Here is a 19,564-nt window from a genome sequence, read left to right on the forward strand (position 1 = left end):
CTCCAGTATTTATTGCTTTTAGAGGCTATACCCTAAGGCATTACCCACTATGACAGATTTCTGATCCTTGAGAACCTACATACTGAGAAGCACAGTGGCATTTTCTTGAGCTGTGATACAGTGAAGTTCCATTTCTCAGTCCCTTCTGTTGACTGGCAAGACTCAGAAGGAACATTCTCAGAAGCCGTGTTCTCCTACAGCCCAGGCAAAGGGACCATAATTCTACTGCTATTCCTGATGATGAGATCATGGCCACGAAAATATAGTTGAGGACACAAAAATCTCTATTTTTATAATATTTACCTTCTGTCTAACTGTACATACGAAGTTACAAAACTGACATCTGTTTTTCAGTGCAGGAAACAGTAATTTAACCCAAGCTTGACCATTAAAAAAAACAAACAAAGGCTATTACATATGCCCATAAGCATATGCAAATGTAAGCGTCAAGGTATTTTGTGATATTTTTAGTTTGGTTCTTGTTTATTTTAGCATGCCAAGAATCTAACAGAGATCCCCGAGATTGGCTTTGTTGGGAATCTTCTTGAGTGTTTCTAAATGCGTCTCATCTCCCCTGAAGCCTACAGATTGGAGAAACAGCCTTCACATGATAAGCTCACAGCAAAAGATCAGCATCATGTCAAGGATACATTTTGTTTTCTTCTGAAAGACTAACTCCTGGCTGCCCAGGTTTGGTGCACAGACCTGCAGCATCAGCACCCTCTTAGAGCTTCTTCAGAAGTGCAGAGCCTCAGGTCCTACCGCAGGATTCAAATGGACCCAGAAGCTGTGTGTTCCCAAGATCCCCCCCGTGATTTGAATCCACTTGAGAGGGAGGGAAGCACTGCAGTAACTCACCAGGCCACAGATGCTGTAAATTCTGGAATCTGGCAGGTTTTATTTTCCAGATTGATAATCACCGGGTGCAGGAGGAGCTGGGCTTCCACTGTCACAACAGGCCTGGCTCTACAGGGAGGAGACACATGGTTTTAACAAGCCACACGAGCAACAGTCAGAAGCCCTCTCCACTTCTAGAAGCCAATGCCAACACTCCCAACCCTGGTGCAAAGAACTCCCCTCATACAGTGAACAGGTGAGCTCGAGACTCAAGTAACTACCTCAAAACACATCTGGTAACTCATGAGTACAAGGAAAGATGCTCTGGGCCCATCAAGCAAAGCAGTGTTCACAGATATGCTCTGTTCACCAAGTGGCTTGCAATATTTGTGTGCCACTGCCATGAACTACTGCTCCAGGATCTGCCAGTCTGTCTATATTCCTATCTGAATCTGAGGAAATACATCATCTAACAGTCACTCACATCGCACCTGTAAGTACTTGAGTTTTGCAAATTTTCTCACCATGTTGACTGGTGGTTTTTAAATTTCAGTTGATAATTTTCTAGTCAAGCTTTACAGATTGAGCTAAACCCATGAGGTTTTAGCTCAATTCTGTGCTTCACACAGAGCAATGTTTCTCTACCCTGATCATACAACAGATCAGGAAACAGCAGCTTGAAAACAGAAACCACGCCCAGGCCCCAACACAGAGCAACTTAAGTAGAACCGTGGGGGCCAAGACCAGGCACCGCAATGTTAAGTTAACCCTCCAGGTGACTCTTTTGTGCAGCCAAGTTTGAGGAGAGGGACTCGTATAGAGAAAATTCAGTTCCAACCAGCCAGGTGAGGATAACTAGACAGGAAAGGGAGTCATAGGAAAAGAGAATGGGGCAATTTTTAGAGCTTGGTTCCAAGACTGAAGTGCTGGGAGCCAAATCTCCAGATGACAACGTGAAATGATGCCATATTGCTGAAGTTTTCGTCTGGCAGGAGGGAGGTCTGTGCCTTGCGGCAGCATGTTTTTAAGGGCACTGATTTAAACAATTTCATGATTACCATAATGGCACCCAGTGGGAATTTTCCTAAAGTCCTTGACACTGTTTATCTGTACTCTTACATGATTTTCTTTTCAGTATTGTGTTAGCTCCAGTCCTTGGAAAAGCAGATAAGGATTAGATGGGCAAGACATTTATTAAGGCAAATACTGATGAGGGGGAAAAGGGAGGGAGAGAAGAGGCTAGGAGCCAGCAGTCCGAGTGTGATGTTGGTCTGTTCTCTGTGAAGGAACAAAGGAAGGAAGGGGGATCCGGGAAAGAAGCTCCAGCCAGGGTACTGGGGAGTCTTTTAGCCAAAGCCTTCTGTTAGTGGAGCTCCAGAGGGGCCTGGATTTGTATCCCTGTTGTGTCCAGTAATCAGCTGGGAGCAGCTCATGGGAAGTAGGGCCTTGGTGCAAATGAAGACTCAGAGCACAGTGGCTGGACCATGAGTCAGTTTCACCCCATCACTTGGAGTGGTATGTCTTCATGTGGGGCCACCACCATCACAGCACCATCCCTGAGGTACTTTGAGAGTTTCAGTCCTCTGATTCTCCATACCCTGAAGTGGAGAGTGGCTGGTACAAACCAGCCCTGTGAATAAGCCTTGGGACTGATGAAGATAATCTTATCTACATGAGGAAGCCTACTTCAGAATCCCTCTGGGAGCTGACCTAGGTTAGTAATGCATGCCCAGAATAACCAGGTCAGCACTCTGCCTTTTGTCTTGATCTGGTATCTTGTGTTCCTATAAAACTTATTTTTTTTTTAAGAAGAAAAAAGAATCTAAAATTTTTGAGCACCAACTGTCTACCAGTTACTATTCTGAGTACTTTGCATGCAGATTCTCACTTAATCCTTTTAACAAAAATAACCTTACAAAGTAAATAGTGTGCCCATTTTACAGATAAAAAATCTGAGTCTCGGTGGGTGGGAAGGGACAGACTGAGAGTTTGAAATTTGTAGATACTGACAGGCATATGTAGAATAGATAAACAAGATTATACTGCATAGCACGGGGAAATATATACAAGATCCTGTAGTAGAAAAGAATGCGACAATGAATATATGTATGTTCATGTATAACTGACAAATTGTGCTCTACACTGGAAATTGACACAATATTGTAAAATGACTATAACTCAATACAAAAAGGAAAAAAATTTAAAAATTAAGAAAAAAAAATCTGAGTCTCAGGAAGTTACAGGAACATGCCCCAAATTACAAATTGGCAAGTGTGTGGAATGACAAGGTTTTTGAATCCAGATCTGTCACATCTGAATTGTTGTTCAGTACTTGCTTTGGGAGGCTACCCCATTCTTGGTATTCTTCTCTTTCTGAACTTAGTGTCCACCACTTTGATGATAGTGGCCAGGGTACATAGCAACAGTCTCCCACCCTGCATTCCTTATCTATAGACACATTTTAATGCACTTCCAAAGCAAAGAGAAAAATTTAAATATCATAATATCTAAACAGTGTGTCACTTTATAAGTTCTGGAAAGTTTCTTATTTTATTTAACATTATGTTAGTCGAGGCTGGAAGTTTGGTCACGAGTTAAGAGAATAAAAAGACGGAAGGGATGAAAGAAAGGGAGAAATACTGAGAGCAAATACTCTTTCATACTTTAAAAAGAGCATCTAAATGTTCTTCAAGATAAATAGTTAGGATATAGTCTTTAAGGCAAAACTAGAAACAAAAAGGAAATGCATTTGAAACAATTAGAACATGTCCATCAATGGGGAATAAAGAAAGCATGGTATACATATACAGTGAAATATTATTCAGCCATAAAAAGGAAATCTTGCCATTTGTGACAACACAGAAGGACCTTAAGAGCATTATGCTAAGTGAGAAAAGTCAGAGAAAGGCTAGTATTGTATGATCTCACTTATATGTGGAATTGAAAAAACTCAGAACCAATAAATGAACACATAGATAAAGAGAACAGATAGCTGATTGCCAGAAACAAGGGGTGGGGATGGGGGAAGTGGGTGAAGGCGGTCAAAAGTGCAAATTTCTAATTATAAGATAAATAATTTGGGGGGTATAATGTACAGCATGATGACTATAGTTAATAACACTGTATTGTATATTTGAAAGTTGCTAAGAGGGTAAATCTTCAAAGTTCTCATCACAAGGAAAAAACTTGTAACTAAGTATGGTGATGGATGTTAACTCAACTTATTGTGGTGATCATTTTGCAATACACACAAATATTGAATCATTAAGTCATATACCTGAAGCTAATGTAATGTTATATGTCAATAAGAGAAAAGAAATTGGCATACCACCAACCACATACCTGTAAACAGCTACTTTTCCTGTTCCAAACGCACCCACAATTAAATCTAAAAAAAGACAAAAACACAAAACACATGCATGAATTTTATAGAAATGATCTAAACTCATAGTTACAAATAGCACACAGGGCACCCTGAAATGGACTGCAGAGTAAGAGTCATAAAAAGAAGAATAGGAAATCACACCTTTCTTGAGAAATTTTGAAAAGGATATTGGAATTTCACTCTAACTCAGTATCACATACAAGTCAATAGATCTCAAACCCATCTGGACTTTGGAAGGCCAACTTTCTAGAAATGTGTACGATACTCATCATAACACCATTTATCCTAAACTTCAGACTCAAGGCACACGGCTTCAGGAACACAAATGGGAAAAGGCATGTGCTCAGTGCCTACTGTGTACCAAGCTCATTACACATACTGTTTTATCATCGCATTTACCGGCAACTACCCTAGAAGGCAAGGATTTTACCAGTGAAGTGGGACATTTTGACTGTCATCTTGACACAGCTACTGGCTCTTTACAAATAGTATAGATGGTGAGTATAATTTGGGCAAAGTGATCAGTGGCACATGAAATGACTGACATACCATTACACACCGCCCACCTTATTTGCAGCTTTGCTTTCTGTGGTTTCAGTTACCTGTGGTCAACCACAATCAAAAACATTGTGTGGAAAGTTCTAGAAATAAACAACTCATAAGTTTTAAACTGAACGCCATTCTGAGCAGCAAAATGAAAACTCCTGCTGTCCTGCTCTGTCCTGACTAGGATGTGACTCATCCCTTGGTCCAGCATGTCCTGCCCATGCAGTCATCTTGGTGTCACAGGGTACAGGTGACCTTTGTTTTACTTAATAATGGCCCCAAAGTGTGAGAGGAGTGATGCCAGCCATTAAGATATGCCAAAGAGGAGCCATGAAGTGCTTCCTGGAAGTGAAAAGGTGAACATTCTGCACTTACTAAGGAAAGAGAAAAATCACGTGCTGAGGTGGCTAAAATCTAGGGTAAAAACAAATCTCTGTGAAATTGTAAAGAAGGACAAAGAAAGCCATTGCTAGTTTTGCTATCACACTTCAAACTGCAAAAGTTAAAGCCACAGGGCATGATAAATGCTTAAGTTGAGATGGAAAAGGCATTACGTTCATTAAAAAGATATTTTGAGAAAGAGAAACCATATTCACATAACTTCTATTATAGTATATGGCTAGACTTGCTCTGTTTTCTTATCAGTTATTGTTGTTAATCTCTTACTGTGCCTCATTTATAAATTCAGCTATATGTATAGGAAGAAACATGGTATCTATAGGTTTTAGTACTTTCTGTGGTTTTCACATATCCACTTGGGGGCTTGGGACATATGTCCCCTGGATAAGGGTGAGGGGAAACTACTGTATAATAATATTATATAACAACAACAAAGAAAATGATAAATAGCACATGTTAAACACTTACTCTGGGCCAGGAATTCTTTTAACTGATTTACTTTGATTCCTAACAAGAAGTTAAGAAGTCTCCATTGTTAGCACAGTTTTACAGAAGAGAAATTTGAGGCTTAAGGAGGATCCCCTATAAATTCCCTGAAGTTCACACAAGTAGGTAAGAAATGAGGCTGGGTTACAGCAGTGCTGGGCACCAGAGCAATCTCTGACTACTTGAGGAGCAATATTGACAGTTATCTCAGTGACTGGCTAATATACAGGCAGAACTCTCTATTTTTCTTCATCTCATTTACGATGCTTATTCTTTCTCGGTGGGTGCAAACAAAAATCAAAATGACCATGACAAATCTGCAGAGTAAAATCTAGACGTAGAGGCAGAAGAAATAATGACTACAGGAGAAAACTTACAGTAGTTAAAACTGTAATTGGTTCATTCTAATAGAACAGAAGTGAAACTGAAAAAAAAAAAAAAAAAGAGGGAGGAACTTCTTCAGCCATGCCGCATGGAAAACTAATCAAGGAATTAAGTTGGTTTAATGGAATTTGTTCAGGAAGATGATTTGTAGCCACATGCCCCTGGCATTCACCTTTCCAGAACAAAGGAACAGGGTGAGGATGCAAGCAGCTATGGTTCTCCTTTTGGGGGCTTCTCTTGGCTGGGCCAGAGCAGGCCGGAAGTGCCCCTGGTCATTGCCCTCAGTACATGATGGATGGGAAGTGGACAGATAGCCAGGGACAACAGTTAGCATAACTTCTTTCCCAGGGTGGCTCTGAGTCATGTACTTCCCTGTCTCCCAGATTTCCCCAGCTCGACAGAGCTGGACAGAGCCCTCGCTGCCCATGCTGTCGACCTCCTGATAATAACCTTGCCTTTCCACATCTCTCTCCACTCCTCCCATAGCAACTTTTTTGGATCATTTCCCAAACTGCTTGTTTTCTAATCCTTGTTTTAATGTCTGGTCTAAAAGAATTCAAACTAAGACATAATAATTCTTGTTAAAAATGTTTGTTTTTTAAAAAATGGACTTGAAAATCTTTAGGATTAATCTCAGAGTCAAAATATCTCTTGTTATGTAGAAGCAACCTAGGTGTCCAGCAACAGATGAATGGATAAAGAAGATGTGGCATACATACATATATAATGTAATATCACTTGGCCATAGAAAGGAATGAAGTATTGCCATTTGCAGCAACATGGATGGACCTAGAGCTTATCATACAGAGTGAAGTCAGACAGAGAAAGACAAATCTTGTATGGTATCACTTGTGAAATCTTAAAAAAAAAAAAAGAACTTATTTATAAAACAGAAATAGACTCACAGACTTAGAAAACAAACTTATGGTTTCCAAATGGGAAAGAGAGACAGGGAGGAATAAATTAGGAATTTGGTATTAACAGATACACACTACTATACATACAAAGTAGATAAACAACAAGGAGTTACTGTATAGCAAAGAAAACTATATTCAACACCTTGTAATAATCTATAATGGAAAAGAACTGGGAAAAAATTGTGTATAACTGAATCATTTGCTGTACACCTGAAACCCAATATTGTAAATCAACTATATTTCAATAAAAAAGTTAAAAAAAAAACCTCTTGTTTTATAGATATAGAATCAGCTTTAGATAGTAAGCTCAGGATTGGACTCCAAAGCTCCATATTTTAAAAGATGTGCGTGCTAATGCTTAATAAACCAAGTAAAGGTCATCTAAGGAGCTCTGTCTGTGAGGTCAGGGAACACAGTAAGTAAAGGGCTATAACTTGGCTATCTACGGTTCATGGAATAAATTTTTTCCCCCCAAGTTTTCAAATCTTTGAAGCCAGAAGCCAAAGTTTCTAAGTCCACCAATTTTTAAAATCATACCAAGATGTCAACTTTTTCAACTATTTCTACATTTATTTTTTCTGTCACATTTGTCTCTTCCAGCACATCAGTACACTTTTGCTATGTTGGAGGAAATGAGCTCCTGACTTGAAGAAACATGAACTCTGTTCTTCCTGTGTAATCCTGGACTCCATTATTTAGACAAGTGTAACACAGGCAGCTCTCGCCCTGACCCATATCTACTGACAGGACACCGGACAGGAAAGTTCCATTAAGAAAACCTGTTCAGGGAATCATGCACTTTGTCGTTGTCTCCAAATAAGGCAAAATGTTTATATACTGAGATTAGACATTTGATAACTAACAGAAGAGTTTTAAGAATGGACTCTCTGGAAATGGCAAAGAAACTGAGACTATAAGCTCTTCCAGGGCAGGGATCTTTCTTCAGGGAGGCCTATCACAAAGACTTTCTGGAATCATAGGGGCTGAAATAAATGAAAGAAGAAATAGGGCAGGGGCTTTGTAAACACCTGTGAAACAGTGGGGTAAATAATAATGAAATAATATCCTAAAGAAGAGAGAGGGGAAGGAAATGAAGCAGTCATTAAGACAGACGAACCTAACTTCTGTTGAACTTTGGCATGTGCACGTGAAGCAGTTGGGAGAGAAACACACACACACACAGACTCCAGATTCATCTGCATCAATGACTAGCTTGTCATCACAGATGAGAAGTTGAGAGACACCCTCCTGACGGTCATGATGGGAAGACGTTTTCTTTGGGAACGTTGATTCCTGTGCCTTAGGGTGGGAATTTTCCTACTCTAGAAAAGGAAAATAATTGACAAAACAGGCCACAATATTTTTTTCTTTCATGAGAGTGAGGCTGTAGTTATTCAGAGGCCAAGAAAACAGTTATCTCCCAACAATGTTTGTCTTTTTGAGACACCACCTTGGTATTGTGCCTGCTGGAAAAGGCCAGAAGCATTTATGCTCGAGACCTCAAAATGATCAGATTTCTCTGAGGAAGGAGAATTGATTTGCGGATTTGTGTTTCTAACCAATTTGTCCTTCCAAAATATGTGATTTGCTCTGATACATCCCACACATATACACATATATTTCTATGTATGTAGATGTATATACAATTTATATCTATATGTATAGACACACACATATACATATAGACACACAATATTTTTTAAATCTTGTGTTATGCTGTCATGATCAGGAATTTCAACGATAATCTGAAGACAAATTTTGGTGCTAATATTTGGATTCATAACTCTGCGAACTTTTCCCCTCACTTTGAGACAAGAAGTCTTATACCTTATTTAATGTCTACTTTCCTTTCTTATAGAAACTCTGGAAAGCAGAATCTGAACAAAAGCAAAGAAAAAACTTTGCTTTTCTTTATAGAAAGACATTTAGTCTTTTTAATTTTTTTTCTTGAATTAACATTTGGTGACTAAAATTGGTTCTTTCCCCTTCATCAAAAACTGTTCTCAAATTGCTGGAGTCCTTTGCTATCATCTCATATTGCCTGAGAAAGAGTTTATTTTCCTTTTGACTTTTGATGGAACTAAGTACTTTTAAGGATACAAAAAGTGGACATTAGCATGAACACAGGATCAGTTGGCAAGAAAAAATAACCCTAAAAAATGTGAGGTCATAGGAGATGCATTACACCTCTGTTTTGTGTTTTATTTCTCCAGAATCGTTGTTTTTAAATGAAGAAGAAGGAAAGAGCCAAGCCTTTAATGTGGTACTTGGGCCATGGGGTCTGATTTCATTAATCTCGGAAGGAAATTTTAGAGTTGGAAGAAGTTTGGTGTGAAAATACCAGCTTTGTTTTGAGTGTGGACTTGAAATCTGGACTTAGGTAGGCAGGGGGTAGAAAGGAAAGAGAGAGAGTGGAAACTTCCTAGAAGGGGGGCAGATGGGAGGGGGAGACAACAGGAAGAGTGGGGACAGTATTAGATGAAAGAATCCCCCAAATTATTTCACGGGAGGATGACTCCATGGCCACTCATGTGCCAGCGTTTCTTAAGCTGTGAGCCCTCATATCTGCTCCCTTCCTCCTTCTTGCTTCTTACTCCTTCACCTTCCTAAGAAACATACTAGTGCTGAAGTCTATTGCTGAAAATGCCATCAAACACCTTCTTTCAAATTTTGGAATTAAAAGACATTTATTGTAAAATAGATAAACAATAAGGACCTACTGTATAGTGCAGGAAACTATATGCAATTTCTTGTAATCAGCCATAATGGAAAAGAAACTGTATATATATATATAAATATCTGAATCACTTTGCTGTACACCTGAAACTAACACTGAAAACCAACTATGCTTCAATAAAAAATAAGAATAAAAATAAATATATAAATAAATAATTTTTAAAATAATGATTCTACAAAAGAAAGATATTTACTGTTTCAGAATAATTCTGGAGCATGAGAACTATCATACAGAGCTTCCCAATAAATGAGAATCAGGGGAACACAAACCTAATAGTTGTATGAAATGGTGATGATGACTCAGAAGGGAAGGCCTCCTTAAACACGACTCCCCAAATGTAGAAATCAAGAGGAATATTAAAATTTATACTTCTTTTTAAAAATCTGGAGCAAGTTCAAAAGAGAAGTCAAAGAAATAGCAAGATGTTTATAATACAGACCCCTGGTCAAATGGGAATATTTTTGATGCCTACAAGAATGTCTGGCACCTACTAAAACATAAATGCTAATTATTATTAACCTAATATATGACAGATTCATACAAATTATTAAAACTGTAGCCTACTAAAAAGATAATAAATAGGCATCTCACATAAAAATAAATAGCTATGGCCAATAAATATATAAAGAGATGTTTAACCTCATTAGTCATCAAAGGATTACAAAAGAAAGAAACAATGAGATATCATTTTTGACCTTCCAAATTGGAAAAGATGAAAAGTTTAGCATTAGTCAGTTCTGGGTAGAGAGAAGAGGATCAAGAATTCACCTACTCTGTTTGAGGGAATACAAATTGGCACAGTTTTCTTGGAAGGTGCTTTGTTGGTAGATATGACCTTGCAAATCTTTGACCCAGAAGTTGCACTTCTAGGAATTTATTCTGAAGATACACTAAACGGTTGTGCAGAGATGTAGCAAACAGAAGCTAACCTTCTAAACATTTTAAACATACAAATTCCTTTGTTACAACAATCCCATGAGGTAGATACCTTAATTATCTGTATTTAAAATGAGGAAAATGAGGTTCAGAGAAGCTACACATAAGTGACAAGGCCAAGTTGTAAACACAGGCCGTCTGGCTGTTACTTATTTTTGCCCCAGTGTTTCCCATAGCTGTAGGCTTCTTTTTCTCTCTTTAAAAAAAAAAAACAAAAAAAACCTTAAAATTCAGGTGCCTTTTACATACAGTAAATTTCGTCCTTAGAAAGTATCCTGGTCTCAGAGCTTTGATAAATAAAGCCAGTCATGTAACCACCAACACAACCAAGATACAGAACAATTCCATTATCATAAAATGTCCCCCACACACTCTGTAGTCAAGCACGCCCCCACCCTTAGCCCCCTGCATCCTCTACTCTGTCTTCCAGAATATTGTAGAGGTGGAGACATCCAGTATGTAGCCTTTTGAATCTGGCTTCTTTCACTCAGCTTAGTGCATTTGAGATTTATCTACCATCTTGTGTTATGTCAGCAGTTCATTTCTTTTTCATTGCTGAGTAGTATTCCACTATGTAGATGGACCATGGTTTGCTTATCTATCCCTGGCTAAGGAGCACTTGAGTTGTTTTCCAGTTTTTGGAAAGTCACTATCAGCATTGGTGTACAGGTCAATTTTGACTTGTACCTTGCCTCTTGTTGAATCTCTGTAATGTCTTTGAAACTCTCTGTTAAATGCAGTGCTCTATTTCAAGTGGAAAATTACTGAAGAGGGTAAAAATGTAGGAATTCTAAATTTCAATTCGCTTTGCCATTGGCTTCCTAACAACTCTGTATGAGTCACTCTTGGTTGCCAAACCTCTGGTGAAGTCTTCAAGGTTCTTGAGATGAGAAAGCCAGGAGCTCCATGGAGTTGGTTGGGGTCACATAACTGCACTTCCTCTGCTCTGATTTATAATCCAGGACTGTCCTTTGCCTCTTGAGTCAGTTGCGGTCCTGTAGGGTTTGTATTTCCTCTTGCCTCTTTATGGGACAGTTTTTGGCTTTCTCCTTGGTTTAACCAGACCTGGACATCACACTAGCTCACCTCCATGACTCAGCTCCCTCCACGCATCGTCCACAGACTTCTGGTTCCTGTCTTGGCACTGCTGATGCTCACAGCCCATGGAATCTCCTCCGGCATGTCTCATCACCATCCTGGCTCCATCTCTGCTAAGCCCCTTCCCACAGATTCAAGCATTTCAAAGACACATGGGGGTTATCAAATATAGCTGTCTACCTGGACCCACCAAGGATCTGCTCATATTCACACAAGGAAGATTTTTAAGACAAATGAGAGGATTTAAGATAATATGTAAAATGATACAGATAAAGATGCCACATAAATATGGCAGTGTTGACTCTAAGTGCGTTTTGAAATTGGCTTAAGTGTTTGGCACTGGAAAAACAGCTCATGTCTGTGGGAAGCAGGCATTTAGATAAGTCTCCTTGAGTTTGGCAAACATATTCATCTAAAAACAGGCAGAGGCTGCCTTTCTTCTTTGTTTTGTTTGTTTGTTTGTTTGTTTTGTTTTACTGTAACATGCAAAACATTACCAAGGAAAGGGTTATACGTTAAGGAAGAAATGTTTGAAAAAGATGCATGATTTTATCCCAGAAAATAATAATCCTAACAGTCTGTCTGAAATGCTTCCAAATGAACTCTGAAGGAAAACATTTCTGAGCCGGACTGTGGTATTAGGTTGCAACATTCTAATTTACTGAGGATTTATTTTCCTTTAAAAAAAAATCCCACAAAAAAAGTGAACCATCAAATGAGCCTACCTTATGAAAATTACTTTCTGTATGTTATCAGTATCCTGTGGCTGCAAAAATCTCCCCTTTCCTTCTACTATTGCTTGTTGTTTCCCTAGTTGTGTTCCATGTCACTAGATCAAAGGCATTTCACTTTATCCTTGTTATGGCCACACTTAACCATATGCGCTGTCCAGTCAGTTGCTAAACGTCTTGGGAAAAAATCTTGTTTCTTTAGGACCAGTCTCATTTATAAGTGGTTGCCTACTGGGAATGATTCACAGTTTCCAAAAGAGCCTGGTATCTCATTAGGCACTAGTCCCACAGCCATACTGTGAGAAAAGCCTATGAGTAAAACCTAGTGGGTCTTGACACGCTTGCTATGTGTTACAGACTGAACTACACCTCCCCAAAGTTTGATGTTGAAGTCTTCAACCTCGGAACCTCAGAACGTGACTCTGTTTAGAGAAACGGTCTTTAAAGAGACAGCCGTCTAAAAGCCAAGGAGAGAAGCCTCCAAAGAAATCAACCCTGCCCACGCCTTGAACTTGGATTTGCAGCCTCGAGAAATGTAAAGAGATACATTTCTGTTGCTTGAACCCCCAGTGTGTGGTATTTGCTATGGCAGCCCCAGGAAACTGATACACTAAGGTACAAATTTACAGAGTTGCAAGGGAGGGAGGAGAGGAAGAAAGGAAGGGATGTGCAGTGGTTCCCTGGACTGGGCACCCTCGTTTTGCAACTCGTTAGTGAACATCCACTATAAGCCAAGTCCTGTCCCAGCTGCCAAGGATTTAGCAGTGCGCAAACTGACAGATTCCCTGCTCTTTAAGCACTTACAGACTCTCAGTCAACCCTCCCAGGGGACTTGTCAAAGACGCACTGAATCAGAGTCCCTGGGTGCCACTACATCATTTATATCTTGATGGGAATAGGATGTTAGAAACTTCACCACACATTTGAGAAGGGTGTAGAAGAGCTGGTGGGGACAGAAGGAAAAGGAAGCCAGAGATCCAAGGGGCTGAGCATCTCTCAAATGAGCTTTACCTACATCATGATTTAGCCTGAAGGCTAGCCAGACCCCAGGCTTTCTCTTGTACGCTCACGTGGCCATGAATTTCTATTAGGGTCGGTAGTTTTTAGGAAACCGTCTATTTCTAATGTCATCCTGGGAAAATGTCAGTAAGAAAATATGATGATGGCCATGTATAGAAAGAGGAGCACCACACAACAGTGTTTATACATAGGAAGTACTAAAGCAGATTTTGCTGCTGTGTTAGTTACTTTAAACATCTTTCCTCCCTCATCGCATAGGAAGATGTAGGCATGTTACCAGAGTCATCACCTTAAGGCACAGGTCTAGGACTTGTGCAAAGAGCCTGGATCTCAGCATGAGAGCTTGTTTCTGGTCCATCTCACTACCATTTAGTGGGTGGAGTTAAGAGATAATATGTATTGACTGTTTAGAGTTCTTTTCAATTTGCAAATCGCCTTCACAGCAATCCTGAAGGGTGGGGAATTGATCTGCCCTTTCTTTTATGGCTGGAGGAGATAAGGTTCAGAGATTTCAGTGCTGTGTCCAAGATTACAGAGCTGAAAATGATGGGTGAAGAAATAAAAATACAGACCCCCTGGTTGCCAGTTTGGTTTTCTACCAAACTCACTGCTGGTCCCCCTGGTCCAGCAGTGTGGCATTTGAATGCCCAGTGAATACAGAACTGAGATCAAAGGTTCTACTTGTCAGGAATGAGTGCCCTACTCTGAGCGGAGCCTCCCATGATCCCAGGAGAGAATGCCCTAGTTTATTTAAAAGGGCACCATCTCAATTTTTCCATGTCTCTTCTTATTCAGTACAAGGATAAGAGTGTTCACTACACGTAAGCAGAGTTGGAAGGCAACAGCCAGGTAAAGAGAGGAGTGGCGCCACTTGTACGCCAAGGTGTGTGGCTGTGAGAACGTTGGTTTATTCACTCACTGACTCATTCATCCTCATTCACTCATTCAACAAAATTCATTAGATGCCTCTAGTGCCAGCCACTGCTTGGGGCACTAGGGATTCCACAGTGAGCAAAATTAAATCCAGTGCTTGTCCTCAACTAATCAAGTGTCCAGTCCAGTGGGGCTAAAGAGGCATTTATCAAATAACCACTCACACGTGTAATTTCAACCCAAGAGAAGCGTTTCTGGAGAAAGGACAGTAATTAGGAAAGGCTTCCTGAGGAAGTGACCCTTGAACTGAGTTCCTAAGTGGGAAGTGAACTCCTGGGAAGATGTCCAGGGTGTGCAAAGACAGAAGGGATGCTTCAAGCCAACTGTACTACAGTATGGCTTTTAAGTCGTGTATCGGTAAATTAAAAACGACTCATATACAGAACATGCAGAGGGAGATCAGAAATAAAGTAGAGGTTCTAAGTATAGGGGAACTTCCTCCCACTCACTGCCTCCCTCCACCCCCAATAAAAGGAACCGTGGCAGGCCAGCAAGTGCTTATTAACTATACACTTACAAGTGAGATCAAGGATAAATGATATCCTGTCCCATTTACTGGTGCCTTGGCGTTCAGAAAGACGCCAGCTCCTACAATCGAATGTTTGGGAGGTCTTTAGTTTGGGTTTAAACTGACAGACTTCTGGGTTCTAGTCTAGCGTGTAGAAAGTCTGGAAGTTGCCCCTCTGCCCCAGCAAGTAAAAAGCTGAACAAACTGAAAAATCAACAACTCTTCTTAGATCCATAAGTGAAGTGAGGTCACAGCGGGGCAAACCACTGTCCCCAAGTTGGAGAGGCTGACAGGCAAATGCAGAGAATCACAACTTATCCATGGGAGCCAGAGCCAGGGCCAGGAAACCTGGATTATCACTGGTGAATTGCAGGAGGCTCAGTGTGGACAACTCTGAGATCCAACCACCCCGCAGGGATCCAATTACTGGGGATTAGGGCAGATGTGGGCACACTTTTGAGAGTGTTTTTTGCTTTTTCTCCTGGATCTCTACCAGGTTCTCACAGTGAACATGAGAGAAAATTTCCTAGTGCTTCTGGCAGGGATGGGGGTAGAGACCTTTTGGAAACATACCAGAGCACTCTGTTCTTCCTAACAAGGTCTGCCCTCAGGAGAAGCTAGTTAAACAGCACCTAACCTGTTAGAATATTATCAGAATCTAACCTGGGGGAAGGGGAATACCCAGTCTCGGCCCACTCTAGACATCCTGTCCCACTGAAGTGGAAAAACGTAAGAGGCATGTGTGAAGCTCACAGTCCAGAGGCACAGTTTCACTAACAGACTGAGACCGAATCGTAGACCCATTAAACATTCCCCCTCCTGCCATCACCTCCCACCACACTACTAAAGGCATATTTACAGCAGTCCCTTTTACCCAGCACATCATGCCCAGCTATCAGAAAAAAAAAATACAAAATAAACTAAAAGGCAAAATACATAGTTGGAAGAGACAGAGCAAGCATCAGAACCAGATTAAGATATGGCAGAGATGTTGGAATTATCAGACTAGGAATTTAAAACAACCATGATTAATATGCTAAGGCCTCTACTGATAAAGTATTTAAGAACAGAAGCTCATAAGAACAGAAGGGATATGTAAGCAGAGAGATGGAAATTCTAAGAACCAAAAAAAAAAAAAAAGAGAGATACATAATATTGTAACAGAAATGAAGAATTGTCTTTGATGGGCTTATTAATAAGACTGGACAAGACTGAGGGGAAAAGATCTCTGAGATAGAAACCTCTAAAACTGGCAATCAAAGAGAAAAAAGACTGAAAAAATTGATTATCCAATAATGTGGGACAACTACGAAAGGTGTAACATAAATGTAATGGGAATACAGGAAAAGAAACCGAAGAAATATTCGAAACAATGACTGAAACTTTCTCCAAATTAATCTCAGACAGCAGAACACAAATCTAGGAAGCTCCAAGAACACCAAGAAAGATAAATGCCCCCCAAAACTACACATTGGCATATTACATTCAAACTAGAGAAAAGCAAACATAAAGAAAAAAATCCTGAACTATGGAAGCAAGAGCAAGAAAACACCTTACCTATAGAGGAGGAAGATAATAATTACATGTGACTTCTCCCCAGAAACCGTGCAAGCAAGAAGAGAATGGAGTGAAATATTTAAACCGATGAGAGAAGAAAAACACCAACCTAGAATTTTTTATCCTATAAAATTATCCTTCACAATTGAAGGAGAAACACTTTCTCAGGCAAATAAAATAATTTATTGACAACAGGCCTGCCTTGAAAGAAATGTTAAAAGAAGCTCTTTAGAGAGAAGGAAAATGATATATGTCAGAAACTCAGATCTACATAAATAAAGAGTACTGAAGAAAGAATAAGTAGAGGTAAAATAAAAACTTACTTTTCCTGTTCTTAGTCTAACATGTAAGAATTCAAAATAAAAATAGCAACCCAGTATTCACCTGTGTGTGTGTGTGTGTATAAGTAAAATGAATGACTACAAAGATACAAGGAACAGGTGGGAGAAAATAGGATTATTTTGTTATTTTAAGATACTCTTACCACCTGTGAGGTGGTAGTGTTAATTTGAAATACACTCGGATTAGTTGTAAATGTATATTGCAAACTCTAGGACAACCACTACAAAAAAAAAATTAAGAAAGTATGATTGATATGCTAATAAAGAAGAGAAAATGGAATTATATAAATGCTCAATTAAAACCTCAAAAGGGAGCAAAAGAGTGGAAGACAAAAATAGGAACAAAGAATATGGACAACAAATAGAAAACAGTAACCCATATAATAGATATTAATTCAAGTTTATTAAAAATTATTTTGAATGTCAGGGTCTAAGTACATCAATTAAAAGACAGATTGTTAGAACAGGTCAAAAAATAATACCCAACAATATGTTATCTATAAGAAATCCACTTTAGATATAAAGACACACATAAATTAAAAGTAAATGGATGGAGAAGATAGATCATGTTAACGTTAATCAAAAGAAAGTGGGAGTGGCTATATTGATTTCAGATAGAACAGACTTCAAAGTAAGGAAAGTTATCAGGGATAAAGAAAGGCATTATATAATGATAAAGGGGCAAATTCTCCACGAAGACATAATGGTCCTTAACATGTATGTGCCTAAGAACAGAGCATCAAAATATATGTAGCAAAAACTGATAGAAATGCTGGGAGAAATAGAAGAATCTACTATTATAGTTGGAGACTTCAACACTCCTCTAGCATAAAAGGGTAGAACCAAAGGCAGAGAATCACTATGCTATACACCAGGAATTAACACATTGTAAACTGATTATACTTAAATAAAGAAAACATATGATAGGTCATTTTATGTCCTTTGTTATAACTGTTTGAGATTGCTTCATGATATAATCGTCATATATCAGGAGCCAGAGCAAGGCAATGTTAGTCTTGGCATTCAGCCCATATTTTCCTCCAGGTTTTATTGCCTGTAAGATCTCTGCTCCTCAAAAAAGCCTGCACTTATCCCCTTCCATACTACAATGTCTGGGCTATGCATTTAACAGATGGACTTGTTATACAATCATGTTTAATGGGATTAGACCAGATCACTAGATTTTGGGGATTCTTGACTATCACGGCTGTTTCTTCTCTGAAATGCTTTCACTCAGATTATGTATGCAAGACACGCCTCTGGTCAACCTCAGTTTTCCAATAAGCACCAACATAAAAACCGGAACACATCTACATTTTGAATAGAAAAAAGAATATGGCTGCTGGAAATGAAAGTACTTAGAACTGCTATTTATGTATGTGTGTGATGACAATATTTATTGGAAGAAGTCTAAATAAATACTAAGTGGTTAAGCCAGATGTTAGGAAAATTATTCCAAATATTATTTTTAGAGTAGAACCTTTTTGTTTCTGTAGCTAAATCTCCCCATGTTGGTCCATTAGGCTCTACTTTTCTTGGGTACAGTGGATCAAGTTTCCAGATTCATCTTTAACATCACCTCTTCCTTACTCACTCCCAGCTCCTCTCCTGTCCATCATAGCCAGTCATTACTAAGTCTTGTCTATTTTTCATCACCTAGTTTGGCCCTAATTTATATGAAAAATTAAATATCCTTAAATGGCTAAAGGGCTAAGAGAAAAGAACATTTTCCTTTGCTGGAACCCAGGAAATCACAGTAATGAGATATGGAGAAGTCCATCATCTCCCACTTAGGGGTGGAAAGTAGGATGGGGTGAGTGATACGATTACATCACAGCAGAGCAGCAATCTCATGAAATTAGCAGAAGCTTCTAGTGAGGGTCCAGCAACAGGAATTTTATGAGTGGCTCTCAACCCAGCAGAGTCCCAGTAGCTAAGTTTCCCAGTAGCTAAATTCTTATTCTCATTCCTATTTGTGGGGGAGGCAAATGTAGCATTGTAAATTAAGATTAAGATTATGCTGTATAGTGCAGGGAAATACATACAGGATCTTGTGGTAGCTCACGGTGAAAAAGTATATGACAATGAATATATGTATGTTCATGTATAACTGAAAAATTGTGCTCTACACTGGAAATTGACACAACATTGTAAACTGACTATAACTCAAAAAAATTTTAAAAAGATTGGGGACCATGTACATTGACTAAGAAAAAGAAGATATTAACAACTAGTGTGTGTAGGAAAAAGAACACCTCCAAAACAGAGTCTTGTTTTAAATCTTGAATGTTTTAAGTCTTCATTAAACTACATTCTTTATCACCTCATATTAACTTAAATATGATACTTCATTTCATATTATATAAACAATTTCATTTCATCATTATACCAATGTATTATTATCTAAGTTTTCAGACACTGAAAGAGCCTAAGAAATTGCCTCACTCACATATAGTTAGAAAACAGCGGAGTCAAGTTTTGAACCTATGCTGTCCATCCCCAGAATCCTAGAATGCAGGTTTCCAACATCTTATATAGCCCAACATGTCGGGGAAGCTTTGATTCTGTTTTGATTAATTAAATGGATTTTCTTTCCTATTTTAAACCATTGTACAACATTTTGTAAAAATCCTCTCCCAGCCTAGAAAGTGCTAGCACACACAGTCTGGTGAAGTCAGGGTTATTAGCCCCATCATACCAGTTAAGGAAACGGAAGCTGAGAGAAAATCAACTAGCTCATCCACTGCCA

At 39.1% G+C, this 19,564-nt stretch overlaps 1 protein-coding gene across 2 annotated transcripts in view; it reads right to left on the minus strand.

Annotated features, from left to right (window-relative positions):
- The window catches only part of ITGA8 (integrin subunit alpha 8), a 173,623-nt gene that overhangs the window by 69,594 nt on the left and 84,465 nt on the right, over positions 1-19,564 (minus strand). For both annotated transcript variants that reach the window (XM_072954988.1, XM_072954989.1), the window contains exons 14-15: positions 4,180-4,225; positions 859-966 (exon numbers count right to left, since the gene is read on the minus strand). In XM_072954988.1, coding sequence (XP_072811089.1) covers positions 859-966; positions 4,180-4,225 — 154 coding nt within the window. The remainder of the gene's footprint in view (positions 1-858; positions 967-4,179; positions 4,226-19,564) is intronic.

The sequence above is a fragment of the Vicugna pacos genome, chromosome 35 (genome assembly GCF_048564905.1).
Source record: "Vicugna pacos chromosome 35, VicPac4, whole genome shotgun sequence".
In the NCBI taxonomy this organism is placed as follows: Eukaryota; Metazoa; Chordata; class Mammalia; order Artiodactyla; family Camelidae; genus Vicugna; species Vicugna pacos.